The sequence below is a fragment of the Phocoena phocoena genome, chromosome 11, assembly GCF_963924675.1.
Source record: "Phocoena phocoena chromosome 11, mPhoPho1.1, whole genome shotgun sequence".
In the NCBI taxonomy this organism is placed as follows: domain Eukaryota; kingdom Metazoa; phylum Chordata; class Mammalia; order Artiodactyla; family Phocoenidae; genus Phocoena; species Phocoena phocoena.
In genome coordinates, this window is record NC_089229.1 from 95,507,800 (window position 1) to 95,533,967 (window position 26,168).

The following is a 26,168-nucleotide window of genomic DNA, read 5'->3' on the forward strand; positions in this document are numbered from 1 at the left end:
TTGTTCCTAGCTACAGGACATAAGTATTCCTTATATGCTTTGTTATAGTTGCAGAAGGTCTCATTTATACGCTCCAGGGTCCGTTAATATTTGGGCCCAAGAAAGTAGCATTGAAGACAAATTTTACTTTGGTACATAGACGCTATGGCCTGGGAAAAGGAAAACTGGATATCATGTAGCGCAGCTGCTGATAAATCTGGTAGCTTACTGTCTGATCTCAGTTCTCACAACTGGCTAAGATTGCACTTGGTTATATTTAGCTTTTTTTTGGCTTTAAAAAAAATCATTTCTGTTATTGCCTCTTAACTGTACATGAGGAAAATACATATGGTTTGTGACTAGAACTCACACTCAGGAGCTCCCCATCAATCACATATTCTCTTGAGAAAGAAAGGAAAAAGAGGGTTACATTTACTTGCAAGTCCCTTCAGCCTGGGGAATGTATAGGCTTGGTATGGTTTTCACAGCAACCATGGTTGAAACCATGTCGTATGACATTTATTTCAGAATAAGAATTGTCATTTTCAGTCCCTTTTTGAAAGTTACTAAGAATGGGGGTGGTATGTTTTTTAAAAAGCTCTAGTATACTGAAGTCTACATCTCAGGAGTGAAATAATTGTCCTTTGAGACCTCATGTTCTGCCCTGTCAATCTAAGACTAGTGTCATCCCCTCAGTTGACACTCAGTTGAAACACAATAATGCATTAAGACCGACCATGAAGTTTTCTGTTTGCTTTTTAATATTTTCTTTTGTCTTACGTGTGTTCTGCCACTGCACCTAATAGTACAAAAATGTCTTTGAGGCAGTTTCTGTGAATGCTTTAACTAGCTGCATATCAGCATGGGACCACTAGAGGACGGGCTCCCCCTAGCAACTCTAGCGCAGTGGTAGCAAATACTGCTCAGATTTCCTGGTGGCAGGGGAGACACCTAAAGACATGAATGAAAACTGTCAAGGGGCATTTCATCTATGGAGTCTAAACATGTACCTGATGCAAAGTTTGTTGGGAATGTAGAAAAACAGCTGTTTGGGTAGGTGGAAAATGAAGAACAGAATAATACTTTCTTCAGACTTTAATACTTAAGTAAATCTTTGAATAGGGAATACACTTACTGATTTTAATGACCCCGCCCTCCCCAGTCCCACCAAAATAGGTGATTAATGGGAAGTAAAGAGGAGTGGTTATGAGCATGAATTTGGAAAGAGACAGACTGCCTTGGCACAAAATTTTACTCTGCCACTTACTGGCTTTTTGACCTTGGACAAATTAACCCTTATTTGCCTTGGTTTCCTCGTATGCAAAATGAAGATAATAGTTCCCACTTTATAGAGTTATTGTCATAACAAAATCAGTTAAAACTTTAAAGTGCTTAGAACAAAGCCTGGCATATGGTAAATTCTCTGTTAGTACTGCTTCTACTGCTGCTGCTTGGCTGGCTATCCTAATTCTGCCTATTAGGATTGCAGTAACATGGTAAGAATAAGGGCAAAATGATGAGGTCCTTTCCTTTTTTAAAAAAATTAATTTTTATGGGGATATAATTGACATATAACATTGTAAATGTTTAGGTGTACAAAATGTGACACATAACATCGTAAGTGTTTAGGTGTACAAAATGTGATACATTTATTGCAATAATTGGAGTGTTAGCGAACACTTCTGTCATGTAATTGTCATTTCGTTTTTGTGGTGAGAGCAACTCAGATCTAATCTCTTAGGAACTTGGAAGTTTGTGATATAATGTTGTCTATACAGGCATACCTCATTTTATTGAACTTTGCTTTATTGCACTTTGTAGATAACTATGCTTTTTACAAATTGAAGTTTCGTAGCAACACTTCATCGAGGAAATCAGTGCCATTTTTCAATAGCATTTGCTCACTTTGTGTCTCTGTGTCATGTTCTGGTAATTCTCACAATATTTCAAACCTTTTCATCATTATATTTGTTATGGTGATCTGTGATCAGTGATTTTTTTTTTTTTTGTGGTACGCGGGCCTCTCACCGGCGTGGCCTCTCCCGTTGCAGAACCCCGGCTCCGGACGCGCACGCTCAGCGGCCATGGCTCACGGGCCCAGCCGCTCCGCGGCATGTGGGATCTTCCCGGACCTAGGCACGAACCCGTGTCCCCTGCATTGGCAGGCGGACTCTCAACCACTGCGCCACCAGGGAAGCCCAATTTTCAGGATTTTTTAAAAGGGAGGGACAGAATGACTTTGGTAATCCTGGTATTATTCTCATAAATGTTAGTTGGATATTAGGTAGTGAAATAGTTATGCAATCTGTTACAGATAACATACATGGTGTAACTAATTTTCCTTTCAATTTTCACATGAGGGGTCACCTGGAATTGCTGTCTTGTGGGCTGGAGAGGCTTCCAGTCCAACTGCTGTTTTTTTTTTTTTTTTCCAACTGCTGTTTTTAATGACAGCAAGACGTGGGCTCAGAGTGAAAGACACTGTATGGGGACAGGGGCTCATCTGGCCACCATCAGCACAGAAGCTGAGCAGGTATGTTGAGAGGCTTACATCCGTTTCCCTGCTGGTTTGAATCTCTTTGCAGAGAAAGAGGAATTTCTGTGCTCTACTATACCTCTGTGCCTTTGCTTCATCTCTTCCAACTACCTGGAAAGACTTTTCTTCCTCTCTCATTTTTCTTCACATGGCCAACTTCTTCTGGTCTTCCCAGATTTGATCCATGTGTTATTTTCTACAGAAAACTACCCTGACCACCTTCTCTGCTCCATCTTTCCTATTCTAGTTTGGAGATACTTCCGTGGTACTTTGTGCATCCTGTGACCATGGCACGCACTTCAGTGTTCCAATGAGTCCTACTTTGTAGAGGGCTGGAGCCATGCCTTAAGCATCTTTGCATCTCCAATGGCCTTTGCAGTGCTGGGCACACTTAGATAGGTCCTGATAAATATTTCATGAGTAAGTAGATAAATGAATGGTTAATCAGGATTGAAATAGCTTCTCAGAATAGAGCACAGGAAAAATAATTCAGAAGTATGGTTGTCATTCTTAAAAAAAAAAATCTCAAGGTAAATTCAATTTGAACTGAAATTTATTTCCTCATGTAATATATTTCCATATATGTACGATACCATGACTCAGATTCTGTTCTTGGTTAGCAGGGTTTCCTGGAGGATTCTGTTTCCATGGCTTTGCAACTATAGGTTCACCAGCTCCTGAATAAAATGGAGTTTAATGAAATACACAAACAACTGAAGAAGGCAATTTAAAAAAAGTTCCTAGAAATCCAGTCCTATTAAGTACTGTGCTAAGTGATTTGCAAGTTGATCTCACTTAATCTTCACAGTGACTCTATGAAATAGTGGAGTCATCCCTTTTGGAGTTGAGAAAACTGGGATTTGGTGAAATTAAAGCACTTGTTAACATTATGGAATAAACGCCAGAGGCGGGATGTGAAAACAGATCTGATGCCAATGCTTTTGTGCTTAACTAGTACTTTATTTGACTTCTTTCCTCCGTTCCTAACATAACAGCTATCACCTGGTAAAGGCAAATATACTTATAAAAATCCACATTTTTATGCAGAACGTTATCACTCAATTTTTGGATAGCGATTTTCATATTTCCTGGGACTCACAGATGAGAACCTTGAAGGCCAGTGGCATTGGGTGGACAAGACACCACTGAACCCACAGATGGTGTGAGTATACTGACCGGGGCAAAAGAGCTTTATAGGCAAAGGTGAGAAGAAGACAGCAAGCAGAATTCATTTTGGGGTGGAGTATACCAATGTAAGAAAGCTTACTCGGAACAGAGCATTGTGTGTTGAGTAACCTCTATACTAGTAGACTACTACGCTTGTGTTGGACAGTGCAGCTCTAAATGTTTCACTAGGAGCATTTTCTCTGCCTTGTCCTCTGGCCTCTACCATACACACCCAACATGTATAGACACACACACACACACACACACATTTCAGATTCTGGCACGAGAGTGAACCCAACAACTACCAGAAAGAAAAATGTGTTGTCTTTGTTAATGACAAAGACAAATGGGCCTGGAATGATTTTCCTTGTGACTTTAAGACAAGTAGCATTTGTAAGACACCTGGAGCAGCATTCAACAAGAAGCCTAGGAAGGGGTCCCTGTTATGAGGACAGAAAAGAAGAACCAATTAGACTAGGGAAGAATGTACATGCATCGTGGGAACAGAGAAAACATTCTCAGTCATAGAACATTTTCAGTCATGATGGCCTTCGTTGTTCTTCTTTAATTCATTCAAGATAATGTGCTTTTGTGTAGTGTTTTGGTGGAAAAAATCATATTTTTCTGTGAGAATCAATTTTCATGAACTTTGCTTTCTTGATAGTATTTCAAGGTATTTACTTTTCAGTTAGTGTGTATTGATTAACGTATCTAAGAGTAGCTTGAATGGTGAAATCTATAAGTCGTTGTTTCCTCTGCTCCAATTCTTAGCTCTTTAAGTTCAAAGGTGGGATATTCCTACTGGTAGTGGTGTATCATTGTTTTTAACCCAAATATCACAAACTCTTTAAAGTTTTTAAGCAACATTTTTATTGTCTGATGCTTCATTTTCAGACTTTTTAATAGTATGCCGTTAGATTGAAATTCCGTGAGCAAAATATTTTCTGAGTAACAGAATAGAATAGTTAGAATTATGGTATTGCCCAGGTAGAAAAAAAAGTCTATTTACCTTTTCAAAAATTTACTTCTTACTCCACTTTAAAAGTCTTCTCATAGTGGGGAGTCTCAAGCTGACTTAATTTCTTTTTGAGTGGAAAAGTCCCTTACAGGCCACCTTTACCAAACTCCTTTAATTCTATAGCTGTGGACACAAAACCCTTGGGAAGCCAAAGAGCTCACCTTCACATGTCGAGTGTATGACAGAAACAGGACTATGGCCCAGATCTACCTTTCATAGCAAGTGAAATGTGTTCCCTTTGGTATTATGGGAGAGTTACTGGAGGTGCTGTGGCCTCTCGGCTAAAAGGTAATAGTTCTTAATTATTCTTGCAACATTGTATTAGTGTTTCTGTGTTTTTAATTTGAATCAGAAAAAAATTATATTTTCAATCCATTTATGTAAATTGTTAGCAAGCTTCTTTAGAGCTATAAAGCTGCAGTTCAAACTAGCAAGGAAATCATGGCTTTAACAACCTGAAGTTATGCGTTTGCGATGTGTGTAGTTTTAATTGTGAAGCAGTCACATCCAACGTCAACAGAATAAGGCTGTCTTCTTACATACATTCATTTTGCTGACGTTTCCTGCATCCAAGCTAAAAAATTTCAAGCGACAGCTTTTTAACCTAACTTCCTTACCACTATTTTTAAAAACAGTATTTATTCTGTAAATTAGTGATCTTGTAAATTTGGAATATTAGTGTTTGATTGATTGATTGATTATGTGTGTGTCTGTGTTTAAACCTGATACTTTTAACTGAAATAGCACCAAGTGACTTTAACTGTTAGCCATAAATTACATAGCACAAATCTACAAAACCTGTTGAAATAAATTTATGTAAATGATAATAGGCTTGTATAGTTAATATTATCCATTTTTCATTTGTATAAGACTGTATTTAAAGATTCAGTTGTCAATAAAATATGACCTGTTTGTGATTTTATACATCTGTGTCTACATCTGTACCTCTAATCTATTTCTCCCCCCTGCTGATCATTTTTCATTCCCTCCATGGCTACCATCACAGACCAAGTTACCATTTCTTACCTGGATTATTGCAATGGCCTTCTGATTGTTCTCCCTGTTTCCACACTTGGTCGCTTTCAGTCTATCCTCAAGTCTCATGGCACCTCTCCTAGTCTTCACAATTTCTTTAAGACAGCTGATAGTAATTTTATAAAAATCATTGCCTATTTCTTTAGGACATTGCAGTAGTCCTAGAACTTGGAAACACTTAAAAAATCTAAACACTTTTTATGTTTGAAAATGTAATGTTTGTTTGCATTAAAAAGGCAAACAGTAAAAAACATTAATAAAAGTATAAGGTGAATCTCTCATCCACCCTGAACCCCTAAATGCCTCTTCAAAGTAACTATGATTATCGGTTTCTTATATGTATATCTATATATGTTATATTTCCCCCCATGCATTCACACATGCACATGCAAAAACTACCTAGCTATGCCCCATCCAATGAATGATTTTAGGGCTATATTGTTGAGAAAGGAAAAGGGAGGTGGGAAGAAGAAGAAACAGGAAAGCAAGAAGAACATTTTACTTGATTCCTTATCATTTTTCTTTTAGGGACCCTTCAGGAAAAAATGTTTTGTGGTAATCTATAAGGCCTATAAAATTCTTGAAGTCCAAGAATTCTTAAATTTCACCTCAATTTTTTTATTTGTTAAATTCAAGTAAAATTAATGTTTTAAAAGACTCATCTGTTGTATGATTTCTAACTATATGAACTTGGGATTTGAATTTTTTTCACTTTCATCTTTATACAATTGTGCTCTGTAGGAATTTTTAATAATAAATATGTATCATTTTTATGAGATGTAGTACAGTGATTTTTCTTTTTTAAAAAATTGGGGACCCCAATGGTAATAGTATTTAAGTCATAACAGTGGTTTATTTGGGGAATATGGTCTTGGGAATATGAACGATTAATTACTCTTTATTTTTTGCAACTTTTTGGGTTTTCCGGTGCCTAAGTATTTATGTAGTCCTATAAAATATGATATTTAAAAACAGTCTCAATTGGATGATTTCCTTCTCAAAGAAGAATTTTCCTGATAAATAATTTAGGTTCTAATGATCTTTACTTTAGCAAATAAACCCTTAACAATTGTTTCTTTTCTTGCCAAGCTTTGAAGACAGAGTTAGTTGTATAACTTAAATTATAAATGGTGAAATAATATACATTAATATTTTTATATCTTTCAATATTGATGTAAAATGTAAGATAATTATAGCCACCTAAAATACAACAATAATGAACAAAAAAATGTCCACATGTTTTTCAGTGTTTCCTCATTGATGTTTATGAGATGAAAAAAAGAAATTAGAAAGTTGAAGATATTTTTATTGGATTACTTTCAGGTTGAATGACTTTTGTTTTAAAGGCATATTGATTTCAAAACCACAGATTGTCACTTATGCCTAAGAGAAATAAATGTTTATAAAGAAAGCTAATATATAGGGCTTTCCTGGTGGCGCAGTGGTTGAGAGTCAGCCTGCCGATGCAGGGGACACGGGTTCGTGCCCTGGTCCGGGAAGATCCCACATGCCGCGGAGCGGCTGAGCCCGTGAGCCATGGCCGCTGAGCCTGCGCGTCCGGAGCCTGTGCTCCGCAACGGGAGAGGCCACAACAGTGAGAGGCCTGCGTACCGCAAAAAAAAAAAAGAAAGCTAATATATTATTTTCACTTGTTCAGTTGAATTTTCCCATTCAGTGATTACGCGTTAATTCCAATGATTTCAAGGGTCTCTTTACGGTGCTGTGTGCAAGAAACATGGTTATAAAAGCTTCCATGTTATTTATATATTCTTGAATAATCTTGTCAGTATTGATAGAATATTATGCAATAAATGGATAGGCTTGAGACAGGAAAGTGTCAGGTTGACTGTTGTCTTAGAATAATTTGACTATTGGACTCTGGTTCTGGCTGAGCAATAGATACATTTGGGTGTGATCCAGTTAGTCAATGGAAGAGAATAGAGAGGAAATGGAGTTTCTGAGATGAGTAGACTGGATGACAGTCTCTTTGGAGCTGAAGGTTAGCATAATCTTTCTAAGAAGGTGCAGTGAATGCCTTTGGCCGGAAAGTCCATACCAGTCTCTTAAGCAGGAATACGTTTCATGACTTGAAGAAGTTTCCTACTTATTATATAGGAGAACATAGGAGATATGCTTAGGTAGGGAGTGAAAAACAGGATGAAATTGAAAAGAAAAGACAGACCTTTCAGGAACTAAAAAGAAGACATGACACAGAGCCTGATTTCGAATTGTTCAAGGCACTTTCCAAAATCCTCTTCTTTGCTGGATTTGGTGCTTGTTCTGTGTCCCTGTATTTTCTTACAAATACTCATAACTGAAGCAAATGTACCAAAAGGAGAAATACTCCTTTCCCCCGCCACCCATAACATTGCTAGAGAAGCTTGGTAAATTCTGAGAAATCCTGAGACTGATGTAGAGAAAAATGCACTTCTGTCAATATCATGAATTATAACATTCAAAACGATGTATTTTTATTTACATCAAAGCAAAAAACACTTATGAAGTCCTTATAAAGTGCAATGCACACTTATGTTGGAGTTGTGCGGCTGTGATTATCGCTTGTTCCTTCTCACTTATACGTTTATGTTGTGCTTTCTGTCTTGGTGATTTTTCTCTGTTCAACTATTTCTTTCTGGCATTTCACAAATCCGAAACATATTGAAGAAACAGGGCATATCATTCCAGTTTTGCCTTGGATTTGAAGAGTCTCTTACGGTGGCGCAGTCCTCCACTGTTACTATGTTGTTGGGCTCTCCTATATCCCAGAAGCTGAAAGAGAGAGACATGGGAGATTTACAAGAGGTAAAGTGACCTGTAAACTAGGCAAATTACACTTGTGTTGTTTAACTTCACAACAATTTTGTGAGGCAGGGATTATAATCTCTTATTGATAAAGAAAAGGAATCTCAGAAAAGCTAAACCATTTCTCTAAGTCACAGAGTTTGTGAACAGTGAAGTTAAACTGGATCTTTCTGACTTGCTGTTCTGCGATGATGTCTCATGGCTTTAGATCCAGAATGAGATGTTATGGGAAGGATTGATATCCTGATGGATTTGTTTCCTTCATACTCATATATCGTGTTTGCTCCCTTATTCTACAGAGTTTGTATTAACTGAGGCGCATACTTCAGTCATGTTACAGTGCTATAGTGAAACGATGTGTTAAAGGATCAGAGCATCCTACTTTCACTCCATAAGAATCTGTTGTCTTTCTCAAATCACTGTTTTTGTCTCATTGACTGCAGTTTGTGGGCATAAGACTACGAATTCCACTCTTTGTCTTGCATGCATTTCCAATGAGTTATTTCACAATTCTAAGCCTCTTCTCATTTCATCTCTTATTTCCCCTTTATTCTTGAGCTAGTTCTAGGAGATGGGAGCAGTAGGTCCTTGTACTTCTCTTTTCTGTCTTCTACATCAGCTCTTTCCCTTCTTGCATCTAATATCACCAAGAATGGACTTGAATATACCTCCTGGACCAGAAGGAAGTTCTGAGGACTCTCCTCAACGGTGGTCTAACTTTACAATTTGGGCTAGTGTTATAATTCTACTACAAGAAGGAAGTTACCTCAGAGACTTTGTGAAAGGTGTACCATCTACCCATTGCCACTGACCCTCAGTCACCTGGTCCGTCAGTCCAATATAAAACTCTTTCCTTTTAGGTTTCATACTGTAAAGGAATTCCTATGGAAGATACACACAAAATATGAGGAGATCAATTATTCCAATTCTGAGCAAATGTTGAACGTAATTGTTATTAAAAGAAATAAAGTAGGATCTAGACTAGAGATGACAGAAAAATGGGCCTGAAGTGGTAAGATCATAGAGGATTACCTCCTGATTTGTTTACTGTGGTAAAACATAACATAAAATTAAACCAATGAAAAAGAACCTTCAACAGAGAAGGAGGTTCTCAGTAACACAGTCAAAATTTGTCTACTGTTATTGGTAGCCCAAAACGTTACAAATCATGGCTTAAAGATAATGGACATTTTGCTTGCCCCCTTTCACATGTTTATAAACATACTGGTCATTCTAAAATGAAGTCCCAACCCTCTTTTTTCCTGCCTTACTAATTAAGGAACTGAACATGGAAGTTCCTTTTTTTCTAGTTTCTTCTAGTAATGAAAATAAAGTTGGTATTGACTTACAGAAATGGTAAGAACAGCATGTATTTCAGTAAATTCACTTAACAAATAGTAACTGTGGGCCAAATACAGTACACATGTATGGGAAAAGGGATGTGTCCTGTGAAGGGTGTTTCATTGGCACTGGAGGAAGCTGTACTCCAACTACCTGCTCCTCCTGTGTGTTGATAACCACCAGATGAGCTCCCATGCTCGAGCAGTTTTTTAAGCTTGCTATCCAGGTCATGGTGTTAGTGGAAAAGAAATAGCAGCTGGATTGAAAATGTACCCAGTTCAATGGACAGCAATTCTTGACTGAACCTAGAAGGAGAGAAGTTTCTGTGAGAGTCCCCACAGAACTGGGTAAGTTACAGAACTGGGTAAGATAACAGAAACCTTCCTCTGAGCCCATAAAGTTCCTCATTTATCGTCTGAAGCCTTGGAACCCCTGTTATGCTACTGACATGGAACCCTATTATCTGTTCATAGACTTCCAAGTTCAGAGGAAAATTATGCATTTTATCTGAGTGACCTCTAAGCAGCCACCTCTCATGTTGCCCAAACAATGTACCCTCCACAGAATCTCCAAACTGGTTGTCCAGATGGGCTACAGTTCTTAGACTTATAGAATTTAAGTCTTTGAAGTTTATGGGAACCCTCCTGCACTGTTGGTGAGAATGTAACTTGATACAATCACTATGGAAAACAGTATGGAGGTTCCTTAAAAAACTAAAAATAGAACTACCATGTGACCCAGCAATCCCACTACTGGGCATATACCCTGAGAAAACCATAAATCAAAAAGAGACGTACCACATTGCTCATTGCAGCTCTATTTACAATAGCCAGGACATGGAAGCAACTTAAATGTCCACTGACAGATGAATGGATAAAGAAGATGTGGCACATATATACAACGCAATATTACACAGCCATAAAAAGAAACGAAATTGAGTTATTTGTAGTGAGGTGGATGGACCTAGAGTCTGTCACACAGAGTGAAGTAAGAGAAAAACAAATACTGTATTCTAATGCATATATATGGTATCTAAAGAAAAAGAAAGAAAGGTACTGATGAACCTAGTTGCAGGGCAGGAATAAAGATGTAGACATGGAGAATGGCCTAGAGGACACGTGGTGGGAGGGGGAAGATGGGCGAAGTGAGAGTAGCATCGACATATACACACTACTGAATGTAAACTAGTTAGCTAGCGGGAAGCAGCAGCATAGCACAGGGAGATCAGCTGGGTGCTTTGCGATGACCTAATGATGCGGTGGGATATGGAAGGTGGGAGGGATTCTCAAGAGGGAGGGGATATGGAGACATATGTATGCCTTGGCTGATTCACTTTGGTGTACAACAGAAACTAACACAGTATTGTGAAGCAATTATAATCCAATAAAGATCTATTAAGGGCTTCCCTGATGGCGCAGTGGTTGAGAGTCCGCCTGCCGATGCAGGGGACATGGGTTCGTGCCGCGGTCCGGGAAGATCCCACATGCCGCGGAGCGGCTGGGCCCGTGAGCCATGGCTGCTGAGCCTGCGCGTCCGGAGCCTGTGCTCCGCAACGGGAGAGGCCACAGCAGTGAGAGGCCCGCGTACCGCAAAAAAAAAAAAAAAAAAAATCTATTAAAAAAATTAAAAATAAATAGTACAGTCTCTCTCAATTTAATGGTAAGGAAATTATGGCCCACAGAAGGAAGTCATTTTCTACTGTCATGTAGAATTTTGCTGAGACTTGGATCAGGAATATATGCAGGAGTATAGGGAGCATACCTCTGAGGTATTTCCAAATTCCCTACTCCATGCATTTTTTTCTCCTTCACCTCATTTTGGAAGCAGGTGAGGAATGAAAACAAAAAGTGCACTTCTGGGAATAACACCTTCCACTTCTAGATTAATTCTTCAGACATATACCTCAAATTTATTCTAAAAGTTTGCTCTAATATCTGCAAAGTGTCCTGCCCCAATGCTAATTGCACTTCCAAAGTTTTATTCCTCTCCTCTTACCAACTCCTCATTATTCTCTGACAGTACAGGCAAGATTTTGCATTTTGCTTTTAAAAGACAGGACCTAACTCGACTACTTTGTTTATCCCCCAATCAATCTAGAAGCCAGAAAATGTTGATGTGTAAATTTAGCTGTTCAAATTTGAGGACAATTATACCTAATCCATCATTGTAGCAGGTGAACTCCGTGGAATCCTCGAGTGGCTGGAACTTTTTCTCATCACAGAGCTGAAAGGTGTGATATGTCACTGTAAGGAAAGGGGCACAGTTAATGTTCATTACTCTTGATAAAAATACATTATGTCATCTCTGTAGTCATAAAAGTACCAATAATTATGATATTTCCTTACTATCTACTTTTCCTTCAGCATGGAGAGGAACCGAGGTTTACTTACTCAAAGAAAGAAGAGAGAATTCACATTTCATGGTTTTCCTGATTTGTGAAAATAAACGTACTTCTTTTCATGCCCAAAGACCCAAAGAAAACAAATGTGTTTGCGCTCTCTCTTATGCCAAGTCTAACCTCTCAAACCTTCGTTCCAAGAAGTGATTTGTTGTGCCTCTGGCTAGGATCTCAGAGCAGGGTTACACTAATGACAAGGGTACGGGGGTGTGGGTGGGGGACTCAGGGCCACTAAGGAGATAAAAGCTGGCTTACCGTGAAAAATGTGTCACAGGTCACTGAAATTTGCTAACAGTTTTATAGTGGTTGGGGTTTCTGGCTTGAGATAAATAGGGGGAAAATTGGAATAGAAATACCCTTTGCGGGAGAAGAGAACTTACAGGCAACAAGGAAGAATTCACTCCTAATATTCACCACGGGGCTTGAATTTGACCTTCAGAACTCACCAACACATCTGGTGATAAAACAGGCACTCAGCAGCAAGATGCAGAGCCCAGCAACGGTCCATAAGAACACCTGGGAAGAGAAGCATCCTCTTTCTGGAGAAAGACATAGACATGGTCAATCTTCCCTTAAAATCTACAAAAGAGATATAAGAAATTCCTATTACCCTGCTTATCTCCTTCCACTTGCATTGTCTATATTGAGTAATCCTCAAACTTCAGCATGCATCAGAATCATTTGGAGGGCTTGTTAAAACACAGATTGTGGGGCCTCACCTCCAGAGTTAACAATTTAGTAGAGCTGGTGTGGAACCAACAAGTTCCCAGGAGCTGAGGACGCTGCTGGCCTGGGGACCACACTTATACAACCACTGGAGTAATTCGTTACAAACTTTAAGACTCTGACTCATAGACTTGGACAGATGTGCAATTTTTCCTTTCTAACTCTCCCAGATTTCTCCCCTTCTTTCCCTATTTTTCTCTCTCTCTTTCTCCCTCTCCCTCTTCCCTGATTTTCCTGTCACTCTCCTGCTCTCCTCTTTTCAGTGTCTCTTTTACCAAGTCCTTTGTAAGTGAGTCAGATAAAACACTGATGATCTAGGAGTTCCTCTCCTCCTCCCTCCCAACACACATTTTACCTACAAGGAGAGTGAGTTGCAGAGATGTGAAGTGACTTGCCCAATGGGACACAATGAACTATGGAAAGGGTGGCTCTCCCTAAACTCAATGTCCAGCAATCCGGTGTAACATCTATTCTTCTAACCATCCTCTTTTATTTTCCTCTCTTTCACTCTCTGTCTCTCCTGTTTTACTCTACTGGATATTTTCTATTGTCCTATCCCCAACGTATTTAACATCTCTTCCACAAAAAGATCTACGAAAGGAACGGGCTAGTTGCAAATTTTACCTGTGCTTTGTGATGCAGACGATTTGGATGAATCCATTCTTTCTCTTTCTGTCTCTCCCTCCTCCTCTCCGTCTCTCTCCTCAGTTTCTAAGTATAAGAGTGTTTTGTTGTTAAGATTCAAAGAAAAAGAATCTTTAAGGATGAATACTTTAACTGTATTTTAGGAAGCTCAACCCTAAGACTTAAGAAAATTAACTTGCTCTGTGACTGTGTGTTTAAGTCAGGATTTCCTTTATTGCATAAGGAGGACAAGGCAGCAAATCAGTCTCCTCACTCCAGGAAACAACAAAATGGGGAAATGATAACATTTTAAGTACCAACAGAACAGACTGACCTCAGGGAGATATGAGGGGCTTAAAAAATATTGTTTTATTTTGGTCGATAAAATTTTTCTGCTTTCTTCCAGACTTAACTCATCCCTAAATTTTTCCTTGACACCTGTGGAGCTTACCTCTGCACTCCCAAGTTCACTTTGATCTCCTCTTTTAAAAAATTTTTATTGGAGTATAGTTGATTTACAACGTTGTGTTAATTTCAGGTGTACAGCAAAGTGAACCAGTTATACATATACATATATCCACTCTTTTTTTTTTAATTTTTAAGATCCTTTTCCCATATAGGCCATTACGGAGTATTGAGTAGAGTTCCCTGTGCTATACAGCAGGTTCTTATTAGTTATCTATTTTATATATAGCAATGTGTGTAGGTCAATCCCAATCTCCCAATTTATCTCTCTTCCCACTTATCCCCTGATAACCATAACTTTGTTTTCTACATTTGTGACTCTACTTCTGTTTTGTAAATAAGTTCATTTGTACCCTTTTTTTAAGATTCCATATATAAGTGATATCATATGATATTTGTCTTTCTGTGTCTGACTTACTTCACTCGGTATAACAATCTCTACATCTATCCGGGTTGCTGCAAATGGTATTATTTTGTTCTTTTTTATGGCTGAATAATACTCCATTGTATATATGTACCACATCTTCTTTACCTATTCCTCTGTTGATGGACATTTAGGTTGCTTCCATGTCCTGACTACTGTAATTAGTGCTGCAGTGAACATTAGGGTGCATGTATCTTTTTGAATTATGGTTTTCTCAGAGTATATGCCCAGGGGTGGGATTGCTGGGTCATATGGTAGTTCTATTTTTAGTTTTTTATTCACTTCGATCTTTACTTTTACACATTCGTTAACTGAAAAGGAGACACACCATTTGGCACAGAGCTGGACACATAGTATATGTATTTATACCTTAGTGATGTGAATTTCTTTGCATCTGTCATGTTTTTCCTTCCTCTTTCATTTGAGAGTCTTAAACAGTCTATTATTGTGGATTTATATGTCTTTTATCGAGTGGTGACCAATAGGCTATTTTACAGGTCCGACTCAGTTGAACAGCCTCATGTAGCCTGACTACGTACTTTGAAACTCAGCCCAAGTTCTTACATCATGACAGCTTCTGAGGCTTTGGAGGCTCAGTAGGAAGTTTAATTCTATTGTTCTGGATTATTTGGAGGTTTCTGTTTTATATTGTAGCCTATTTCTCCTAAAGGGAAAAATGAATTTGAATGTCAGAAGAAGCAATTTCAGTTAGACATTAGAATATAGTGCCTTTCTGGAAGATTAGCTGGATATAGTCATGTCCCATTACTATAAAATACTTAAGAATAAGATCAACTGGTCTCAGTTGATTTAAATTCATGTTAGTTTCATATATATATATTTACATAATATTTAAATTCACATTTTATATATATATATAAATATAGAAAACCTGGTAATCCCCACACCCGATGACTCACAGACTTGCTATGTGTTTGAAGATATCCCTGTTTTCAAAGGGACTTTTTATTATTTCCGTGTACTGGTCAATTCCCTCTGCATTCTCCATTTAACAGTTACATAGATTAATTAGAGAATGTTTAAAAATTATACACGTTTATCTTGTAAACATATGCAGTTTAATGTGTACTACCAGCAAATGGCTTTTAACTGGTAAAAAGAGGGAAATTATCTAGTGGGTGAGTTATATGAATTATTAAATGATAAATCACACTGACCACAGTCCATTATTTATTAATCATTATCAATCAATATTAATAAACAATTATGCATTCACGATATAATGAATATATAATTAACGACATTAATAATCATGTTTTAACCAGCCAAAATATGTATATGATTTTATCCTTTGTTTTATCACTTTTCCCCAAATTATAAAAATAATATTTTTATAGTTAATAATATGAGAAAAATATGACAGGTAAAAGACCTCCCATCTATCCTTAGTACATGCTTGTAAAGTCAATCACAGTGAACAATTTCTTGTATCTACTTTGAGAGGTTTTTTTAAGTTTATATATAAGTGCAGTTTCTATATATTGTATATTCATTTTTATGCAGTATTCATTTATTCATGTATTCATTTTTATGCAGATAAGATCATACCATGCATGCTTTTATGCTTTGAAAATTGCTTTTACATTCATCAATGTATTTGGAGTTTATCTTCTTATTTCTAATGTTTAAATTTTGCCATAATTTATAGACCAGGAACTTTTGAAGGACATTTAAACCATGTCCAGCTTTTTGTCACCCTAACAAATGAGGCGACAGCTTTACACATATTTGCAGGTGCGCAATTTTCTGCTCCGTGATTCACGGCCAAGTGTTAAAATCAATACTTGGCTTGAGCTTTCACAGAATAACTTTCTGGGATATAAAAATAAATCTTATATTTTGTCGGAAGGCAATTCTTTTCATTGTAATTAATATTGAAACCTTATTATGTAAATACAACACAGGACATTATAGTGTAGGAACATTAATTACTCAACAGGGCGGGTGGTATATTACTCTTGTGACCATAATGCCGCAAATTTTCCATACAAGACAAACACTTCCTCTTCCTTGTGGGACAGTAGAGAACAAGATATTTTTGGATACTTCACTTTTCTTTAATCCCTTCTTATTCATATCCTTTAACAACAGTGAAACATTCTTCCTTATTAAATATGATTTTTCATGAATTTTTCTCCCTTGTGAGGCAAAATTGATATTCTGCTGCTAATTTATCTTTGTAAAATGTGAAAAATTCCCCAATAGAATTCATCTTAAAAGACTTAAATGGAAATTAAGTGTTAAAAATCATTTATTTCATTTTTAAAGATTATTACGTCTAACAGAGGTATTCTGCAAAGATTAGAATTATGATACAATTAATTTCTATTACATTTGTATTACTTTCTCAAATTTTATAAATGTGTGTTAAGTATATTATTTAAATTTTTATGAATGATTTTATCAAAGATATTTCACTTTTTAAATAGTGTATCTACTATCAATGTCCTTATTAACTTTATAATTTTAAAATAAAGAACTTTTCTAATAAAAGTTTCTATTTAATATTAGTTAATTATTAAATGAAGTTCTTGATATTTAACTTTGTATATAAATTTAGCAGGTTTTTCAAAACCATTACTGTAGCATTTTATTATTGATAATACATATAGATTTATATTTCATCACACCGAAAAGAGTTTCAACATATAAATCATGTAAAGAGTTTTTTGATTCAATTTACAGGTCAAATGCTTGATTATATTTAAACAAATGTACAAATATTAATAAATTCAAACAAATGCTAAGTTTGTATTAAGATGATTACCTATGTGATTTCGTGAACAATGATGACACACAAATCATGGGGCTCCAGAAATGACCTACAGGTAGACATTCAGCTGTTTGACCTTCCAAAGATAGAGGGTAAGGCCTCCGTGAAAATGCAGATTCTGATGATAAGGTTGCCTAGAGGCAACGGCACATCTCCTACCTTTGTATACTTGTTTGATTAGAGTCACAGGATAAATTGCTAATGGTAGAATTGTCTTATTAAAAAGTATACATGTTTAAAATTTATAATAGACAACAATACATTGCCATCTAAGAATTCTGTACCAAATTACACGCTTACCTAGTAGTATATAACTTACAAGTTTCTCTAAACCCTTACCAACATTGGACACTATCAAACTTTAAAATATCCCATCTGAGAGGCAGAAAATATTATCTCAATCTTTTTTTGCATTTCATTAATTACAAATAACGTTAATAATCTTTTAGTTCAATTTGTTTGTCTTTATTTTCTTAGAAACTCTTCATAACTATAGATAATTTTGGGGAGGGTATATTTCATCTGTTTCTTATTGATTTGTGAAAGTACTTTACATATTTAGGAATTATCCATATATTATTCACATGTGTGGCAAATAATTCCCCAGTTTATTGTCTTTGACTTTATTTATTTATTTATCTATGTATTTATTTATTTAGTGGTGGTATAGAAGCTTTTACATTTTCAAGTAGTAAAATTTATTAAGATCTCCTTTATGACTCCTTTATGCTGTGCTATGCTTAGAAAAGATTTCTGCACTTCAAGATGATAAATTATTCACCAGTATTATAAAATAATATTGAAATTTATTTTATGTAAGAATTGACATAGGAGTCCAGCTTTAATATTTTATAAGTGGTTATTTATTTTTACACATATAACTGAAATACACATCTGTTTTGTACATCAAATTCCCTTTTTATATTTACATTACTACTGGACTATTCCTTCACTACATTCAAAATTATGTTATTATTGTAGTGTGTTAATGTGTTTAACTCTTTGGTAAGACATATACACATTCATTGCTTTTAGTTTCCACACTTTTGTTCTGCATCACAGGTTTATGAGAAAAATTTAAAGTCATGTTTCAAAAAATAATATTTTAACATAGAAATACATTGAATTTGTAAACTAATTTAGGAATAAATGACACTTTCACAGTATACAATTCTGATTGTGATGAATATTGCCCATTGGCTTCCAGATCCAATCTCTACCCTCTGCACCTTGTTCTGAGCCCTGAGAGGCTGACCGTTATGGAGGACATCAGTGGTTCCCTTGTTCTCTGGCTTCCTGGTTAGGATTGACCATGGGAAGCATCTTCAGGGCATGGGAGGGGGGCTGTATTCTTCTGCTGAAGGGTACAGAGCCTATCCAAGTCTCTTGCCTACAGTTCTGAATCCTCTCTCCAGATTTAGTAGTGATGGCAGCCCTTGCTCTTCAGGTCGTAGGGTGTGTGGATAATTCCTCTCTAGCTGTTGCTAGCTCCCGGATGCTTCATCATCATTGTTGGCTTCCTTAACCCTGCCCACACCTTGTAAACAGTCCTCTCATTAAACTCTTGTCAATCACCCCCTTTGAATATGTCATCTCTTTCTGCAGGAACTCTGATGGACACAAGTACATTTGGGATTTCAGGAGCTCTTCATACAGCTCATTCTGTAACAGAGACTGATTATAAAACCTAGATGAGAACTGAGTACAAGTCATTTTAAGATGATAGCCAGAATCCATGAGAAAACTTGTAAGCAGGCGTGAAGTGGAGTATCAGAGGTCACTCCTGAACTATGACGAGATTGAATATGAAACTAATATTAGAAAATACTTTAAATTTGCTGGCAAATATAGACAGGATGAATGCAAGCTGCTAGATTTTTGCCAGTGAGTTATATTTTTGAGTCCTATGAGAGCACCTGTTGGTTTGTATTGTGGAAATGAGGTATATTGGATGCACATATATTTATAATTGTTTTATCCTCTTGATAAATCGACCACTTTATCACTATATTATGACCTTCTTTGTCTCCTATTGAAGTTTTTGACTGAAAGTCTATTTTGTTTGATATAAGAATACACGTTTTTAGTTTCTATTTACATGGAATGTGTATTTCTATTGTTTCACTTTGAGCCTATGTGTGTCCTAAAAGCTGAAATGAGTTTTTTTAGGTAGCATGAAGTTGGGTCTTGTTGTTTTTTTTCTTTGTTTTTTTGCTGTACGCGGGCCTCGCACTGTTGTGGCTTCTCCCGTTGCGGAGCACATGCTCCAGACGCGCAGGCTCAGCGGCCATGGCTCACGGGCCCAGCCACTCCACGGCACGTGGGATCTTCCCGGACTGGGGCACGAACCCGCGTCCCCTGCATCGGCAGGCGGACTCTCAACCACTGTGCCACCAGGGAAGCCCCGGGTCTTGTTTTTTATTTTTTATTTTTTAACCCCATCAGCCACTCTGTGCCTTTTAATTGGATAATTTAATCCATTACATTTAAAGTAATTATCAGTAGGTAAGGTCTTACTATTGCTATCTTATTAATTGTTTTCTGGCTGCTTTGTAGTTCCTTTGTTACTTTCTTCTTCTCTTGCTGTCTTCCTTTGTGAATTGAATGGTTTTAGATAGTAGTATAATTTGATTACCTTCTCTTTATTTTGTGTGTACTATTATAGGTTTTTGTTGTGTGTTACCTGAGATTTATTTGAAATATCTTACAGATATAACAGTATTTTACATTGATAACAACTTAATTTTTATTGCATACAAAAACTACCCTTTTACTCTCTCACCTACATTTTATATTTTTGGTGTCACAATTTACATATTTCTATCCATTAAAAAGCTATTGTAGCTATAACTATTTTCAATACACTTGTCCCTTAACATTTATAGTAAAGTAGTTAACACACTACCATATTACAATTAGAGCATTCTGAATGAAACTCTAAACTTACCTTTATTGGTGTGTTTGTATATTTTCATACTCTCATTTCAGCTTGAAAAACATCTGCCAGTGTTTCTTTTTTTTTTTTTTTTGCGGTACGTAGGCCTCTTACTGCTGTGGCCTCTCCCGTTGCGGAGCACAGGCTCCGGACGCGCAGGCTCAGCGGCCATGGCTCACGGGCTCAGCCGCTCCGCGGAATGCGGGATCCTCCCGGAACAGGGCACGAACCCGTGTCCCCTGCATTGGCAGGCGGACTCCCAACCACTGCACCACCAGGGAAGCCCTGTCAGTGTTTCTTTTAAGGCATGTCTAGTGGTGATAAACTCCCTTGGCTCTTGTTTCTTATGCAAAGTCTACCTCCCTTGTTTTCCTAAGGACTTACATTTTTGGGTAAAGTATACCTGGTTGGCAGTTTTTTCCCAACACTTTGAATAGATCATTCCATTCTCTCCTGGCCTGCAAAGTTTCTTCTGAAATATCATGATAGCCTTATCAAGGTTCCTTTGTATGAGAGAATTCTTTTCCTAAATTTTCCAATTTTTTTCTCTTGCTGTTTTTAAAATTCTCTCTTTGTCTTTGGTTTTAGACAATTTTATTACAATGTGTTTTGGAGAAGAACATTTCAGATTGAAATTTTGGGGTGACCTATTAATCTCATGAATTTACATATCCAAATCTCTCCCCAGGTTTGGCAAGTTCTTTACATAGCCATGACCTCTTTATATAGCTTTTTACCCTTTCTTCTCTTCTCTTTCTGGGACTCCAATTTTGCATATATTGTTTCCCTTATTGTTGTCCTATCAGTCCCATAGGCTTTATTTATTCCATTTCATCTTTTTTGCTTTTGAAACTCTGACTGGATAATTTCAAATGATCTGTCTTCACTTATTCTTTCTTCTGCTTGGTCCAGTCTGCTGTTGAAACTCTCTATTGAATTTTCAGTTCAGTGATTGCATTCTTCAGCTCCAAGATTTCTGTTTAATTCTTTTTTATGTCTTCTATCTCTTTGTCAAACTTCTTATTTTGTTCTTGTTGTTTTCCTGAGTTCACTAAACTGTCTTTCTGTGCTCTCTTGTGCTCTCTTGTAGCTTTCAGAGCTTCTTTAGAAGGATTATCTTGAATTCTTTGTTGAGCTATTTCTGTATCTTCATTTTTGGGGGTCAGTTACTGGAAGTTTATTGTGTTTCTTTTTATTTAATAAATTTATCTTATTTATTTATTTATTTTTGGCTGTGTTGGGTCTTCTTTGCTACGTGTGGGCTTTCCCTAGTTGCGGCAAGAGGGGGCTATTCTTCGTTGCGGTGTGCGGGCTTCTCATTGCAGTGGCTTCTCTTATTGCGGAGCATGGGCTCTAGGCATGTGGGCTTCAGTAGTTGTGGCACGTGGGCTCAGTAGCTGTGGCTCATGGGTTTAGTTGCTCCGCGGTAGGTGGGAGCTTCCCAGACCAGTGGTTGAACCCATGTCCCCTGCATTGGCAGGTGGATTCTCAACCATAGTGCCACCAGGGAAGCCCCTATTGTGTTTCTTTAGTAGTGTCATGTTTCTCTGATTCTTTGTGATCCTTGTAGCTTTGCATATGTATCTGCACATTTCAAGAAGTAGTCACCTCTTCCAGATTTTATGGTATGATTGGTAAGGAAAGACCTTCACCTGTAGGTGGCGGCATGCCGGAGTGTGCTCTGACCCTGGGTCTAGAGGTGAAGATCATCAAATGTGAGGGCTTACGCATAGCACAGGGAGATCAGCTCGGTGCTTTGTGACCGCCTGGAGGGGTGGGATAGGGAGGGGGGGAGGGAGGGAGACGCAAGAGGGAAGAGATATGGGAACATATGTATATGTATAACTGATTCACTTTGTTATAAAGCAGAAACTAACACACCATTGTAAAGCAATTATACTCCAATAAAGATGTAAAAAAAAAAATGTGGGGGCTTGTGTTGGTTTTATTTTGAGGAGGGGGTCATGGTGACTCACCAGCTCAGATCACTGAGGTCTACATCATCAACAAGTGCGTGGTCCTTGGTGAACACTGAGAGGGTGGGGTCCTGCAGAGACTTTATAGGCTATTGGGATCCTCAGTAGCACCTCCAGGTCCAACAGTATGGACCAGGACTGGCAGCTGTAGTGGCTGGAGCTGATGGTGTGCACACACTGAGCTGAAGGGGCCACCTGTAGGTGCCCGTGTAGTGGCAGGGGCCAGTTTTAAACACATATGTAGTGCTGGGGCCACTGCACTGGCGACTGACTGCAGGGGCACAGCTGCAGGGGCCCTGGCTGTGGGTGTGCATTCCTGTGGCTGCAGATTCTCACCATGGGCTCATGGCAGTGGCTTCTGGTGATGGGGACTGGCTGGGGGAATGCAGATATACAGCTAGAGGGCCTACCTGCTGGTGAGCCCAGTGCTACACCCAGTGACAAGGGGCAGCGTCGGATTTGTGCCCACAAGCAACTGTAGAGGCCATGGCTGTCAATGTGCCCTCCTGTGGCTGTACAGTCTCCCCATGGGTATGTGTTTGGCAGTGGAGGTCAGCGATGGGAGTAAGCCCAGAGGCACGTAGGTATGTAGATGCAGGGGCCAACTGTAAGTGAGCCCAGTGGTATAGGCCAGTGAAAGGAGAGAGGGTGAGATCTGGGCTTACAAGCAGTTGCAGGGGTCCTGGTTGACTTTTACTATTGTTTTGATTGTTTGATTTTTGCATCTTGGATTGTTTGTTTTTCTTTGTTTTAAATTACCAAATTGCTCATTGTTAGAATTTTGGGAGAAGGAGGTTTTGAAATTTTTTTTTATTCTACCATTTAATCATATAAATTTCTTAAATAGCTGTCCCTGCTTAGGTTAATTTGGGGGCATGGGATATTTTCCAATAGCGCATTCTGGTCAACATTAACAGAGAGCTGCAATGAATGATATTTTACAAACAGATTTAATAATTTACATCTTTATGTGTAACTGTTTTAAAACCCGGGAACATGTTTCTAAGGAGTGAAACAGGCTGTTGTAATAATATTTAAGCAATGCCTGTGAATAATCTGATTCAGTTCTTTCCCAAGGCAAAATATAATTTTAAGAGGCTTCTGAAATCCTTTGCTTTCACTTTAGTTATATTATCCCAAGACAATAAAATTTGTTGGGAATTTCATGTTGTAGAGGGACTGTTGATGTGTAAGTTAAAGGAGTGTTTCATAGAAATTCTGAGGAATTTTAGCTTCCCCAGGTCTGTTCAACTGTCAATGAACAGATGAAATATTTGGAAATTTCTAAGGCTAACTGCGAAGATGTAGAAGGTCTCAAAGAGAACAGAAGAGTTCAGAATTTTTAAGGAGAGTGGAAATGGCCATCATTTTCTAAAATTAATTTTTATTGGAGTATAGTATCTTTACAATTTTGTGTTAGTTTCTACTGTACAGCAAGATGAATCAGCTATACATATACATATATCCTCTCTTTTTTGGATTTCCTTCCCATTTAGGTCACTACAGAGCATTGACTAGAGTTCCATGTGCTATACAGTAGGTTCTCATTAGTTGTCTATTTTATACATAGTATCAATAGTGTTTATATGTCAATCCCAGTCTCCCAATTCCTCCCACCCCTCCCCCTTGGTGTCCATACATTTGTTCTCTATGTCTGTGTCTTTATTTCTGCTGTGCCAATAAGATCATCTATACCATTTTTTCTAGATTCCATATGTATATGTTAATATACGACATTTGTTTTTCTCTTTCTGACTTCACTCTGTATGACACTCTCTAGGTCCATCCATGTCTCTACAAATGACCCAATTTCGTTCCTTTTTATGGTCAAGTAATATTCCATTGTATGTATTTACCACATCTTCTTTATCCATTCCTCTTTGATGGACATTTAGGTTGCTTCCATGTGGAAATGGCCATCTTTAGTTAAGTTAGGATAGATATATGGAATTGTTAATTTACAACTGTGTGTGCTTCCAAAGTATTGGTTTTAATAAGTACTAAATAATCTTTAAATTATTTAGAATATGTAAAATATCTCCCCATAGAAATAAATAGGCCCTCAAATTAACACAAAAATTTGTTTAATCCATCAGAATTGTGAGGTGTTTGCTAATAGCTTATTCAGGCTATCTTTTTGTAAGTGAAGAGAGAGATATTGTGTAGAGAGACTTGGGTAACCGTCAGCTGGTCAATCAGGTAGACTGAGCAGTCACAACTCAGAGGGGGTGTGTACATGATACGACGTTATTATTTCCCAACAACGTCCTCTACTGTGCTGTGTCAAACTTCTCTTCCCTGCTGAGTACCAGATATTTTAATAATAATTTGGCAGATCCCTTGGTTTTCAGGTCACTTTCACTTGTTAAATTTCCACTCTAGGACTTCCCTGGCAGTCCAGTGGTTAAGACTCCGTGCTTCCACTGCAGGGGCATGGGTTCAATCCCTGGTTCGGGAAGTTTATGTGGTATGACCAACAAAAAAAATTTTCCACTCTAGTCTTATCTATCTTAAAGCCGATTTTACATATCTTATTTATATTTATTTCCCCCTTCTCCAGTGGATCTTCTAACCCACTGCACCACAGGCATAGGCCATGGCCTGAGGAATCTGCAGCAAAGGAAGGAGGATGTGTTCTGCTCTTTGAATACATTTCCTCTTTGAAATAGCCCCTTCCTTCCGGCTTCTGCATTTGGCCTCTGTTTCAGGGCACACGGAGGAGAAACAGAGAGGAGAGTGGTCATTCTATGGTTTGGGCCAATGATTCCTGGTGAAGAAGCATTTGCTTAGGCTGAGTTGGTTCCACTGCACCCTAGTGGTATAACGTGTAGTTTTGGGACCTAATTTTCTTGGAGGCATGTTTCAGTTTTTGTCTCTGTCACCTAATACTGCCTCAAGGAAATGAATTTTACACCCATAGCTCAAGGCGAGAAATTTCCTCACTTGGAAGCTGTCTGAGCAGCCATGTGGCTCCTTTCTTCTTGTTTACACTCTGGAGGGCCTTCATATGGCGTCAAGGAAACCAGGGGTCTTCTTCTTCCTCTTCTTTCCAGGCATGCTACATCATGAAACACTTTCCCTTACCGGTATAGACAGCTCCAGCAGCTTCCTGCCTTCAAAAGGTACAAGCTCTCTTTATAAGTTATCACCAAATTGTAGAGAATGCGTCAAGCTTTCCCAAGAACAACTTCACCACCCTCCATTAGAATATAAGCTCCACATGACGTAGAATTAGTTGGTTGTTCATCACTGTATTCCTAGAGCATAGAACAGTTCAGACCTCGTAGGTGTTCAGTATTTTTTTATTGAAAGAATAAATAAATACAATTGTATCAAGATTTTATTTGTTTTTAAAATCTTTAATACAGGTTGGATGACATCAGGTTTCAATTAACCAAATAACCTATAGTCTTGTGGCTCTAAACTGATGGTCATTTGGCTCCCTTCCCACTGAGGATATTTGGTAATGTCTGGAGACGGTTTTGGTTATTACAACTCAGAGAGGGGTGCTACTGGCATCCAATGGGTAGAGACCAGGGATGATGCTAAACATTCTAAGACGCAAAGGAGCAAATCAAAGAATTATCCAATTCAAAATGCCAATAGTGTCAAAGTTGAGAAACCTTGTATTAATATATTAATTATTTAATTATAATAAACAAATTATTCAACTAACAAAACCGAATTATTTTTTAAATATGCATTGTCATTTTCAGTTATCTAGACAAATTCCTGTTTTTAAAGACGTCTCTCAATTCTTGAATCACCTCAGTTTTTTCAGGACATTTTTTACAGACAATATGGATGTTTGATTGTTAAATGAAACGTTTAAAATAGGCATTTAAAACTTTTTCCCAGAGGGCTTTTCAATGTGAATAAAACGACACTATGGCAAGTTAGTCCTTAGATTGTTGGGATAAGTTTTTATGCAGAAGACTTAACTATGAC

The 26,168-nt window shown here is 37.7% G+C and overlaps 2 protein-coding genes across 2 annotated transcripts; one reads left to right on the forward strand and one right to left on the reverse strand.

The window, feature by feature from the left end:
- The first annotated feature begins 144 nt into the window (after positions 1 to 144).
- On the forward strand, positions 145 to 4,131 carry LOC136131469 (C-type lectin domain family 4 member D-like). Its single transcript, XM_065888223.1, is given in 5 exon segments — positions 145 to 199; positions 2,340 to 2,512; positions 3,563 to 3,584; positions 3,587 to 3,677; positions 3,957 to 4,131. Coding segments are annotated over 5 exon segments (516 nt in total).
- A 4,222-nt stretch (positions 4,132 to 8,353) lies between these two features.
- On the reverse strand, positions 8,354 to 13,670 carry LOC136131471 (C-type lectin domain family 4 member E-like). The gene is made up of 6 exons (XM_065888224.1): positions 13,627 to 13,670; positions 12,723 to 12,815; positions 12,032 to 12,121; positions 10,032 to 10,183; positions 9,304 to 9,419; positions 8,354 to 8,504 (listed from the first exon to the last, which is right to left on the reverse strand). The coding sequence occupies exons 1-6, from the start codon at positions 13,661 to 13,663 to the stop codon at positions 8,354 to 8,356; spliced, it is 639 nt and encodes a 212-aa protein (XP_065744296.1). The 5' UTR covers positions 13,664 to 13,670.
- Between the last annotated feature and the right edge of the window lie 12,498 nt (positions 13,671 to 26,168).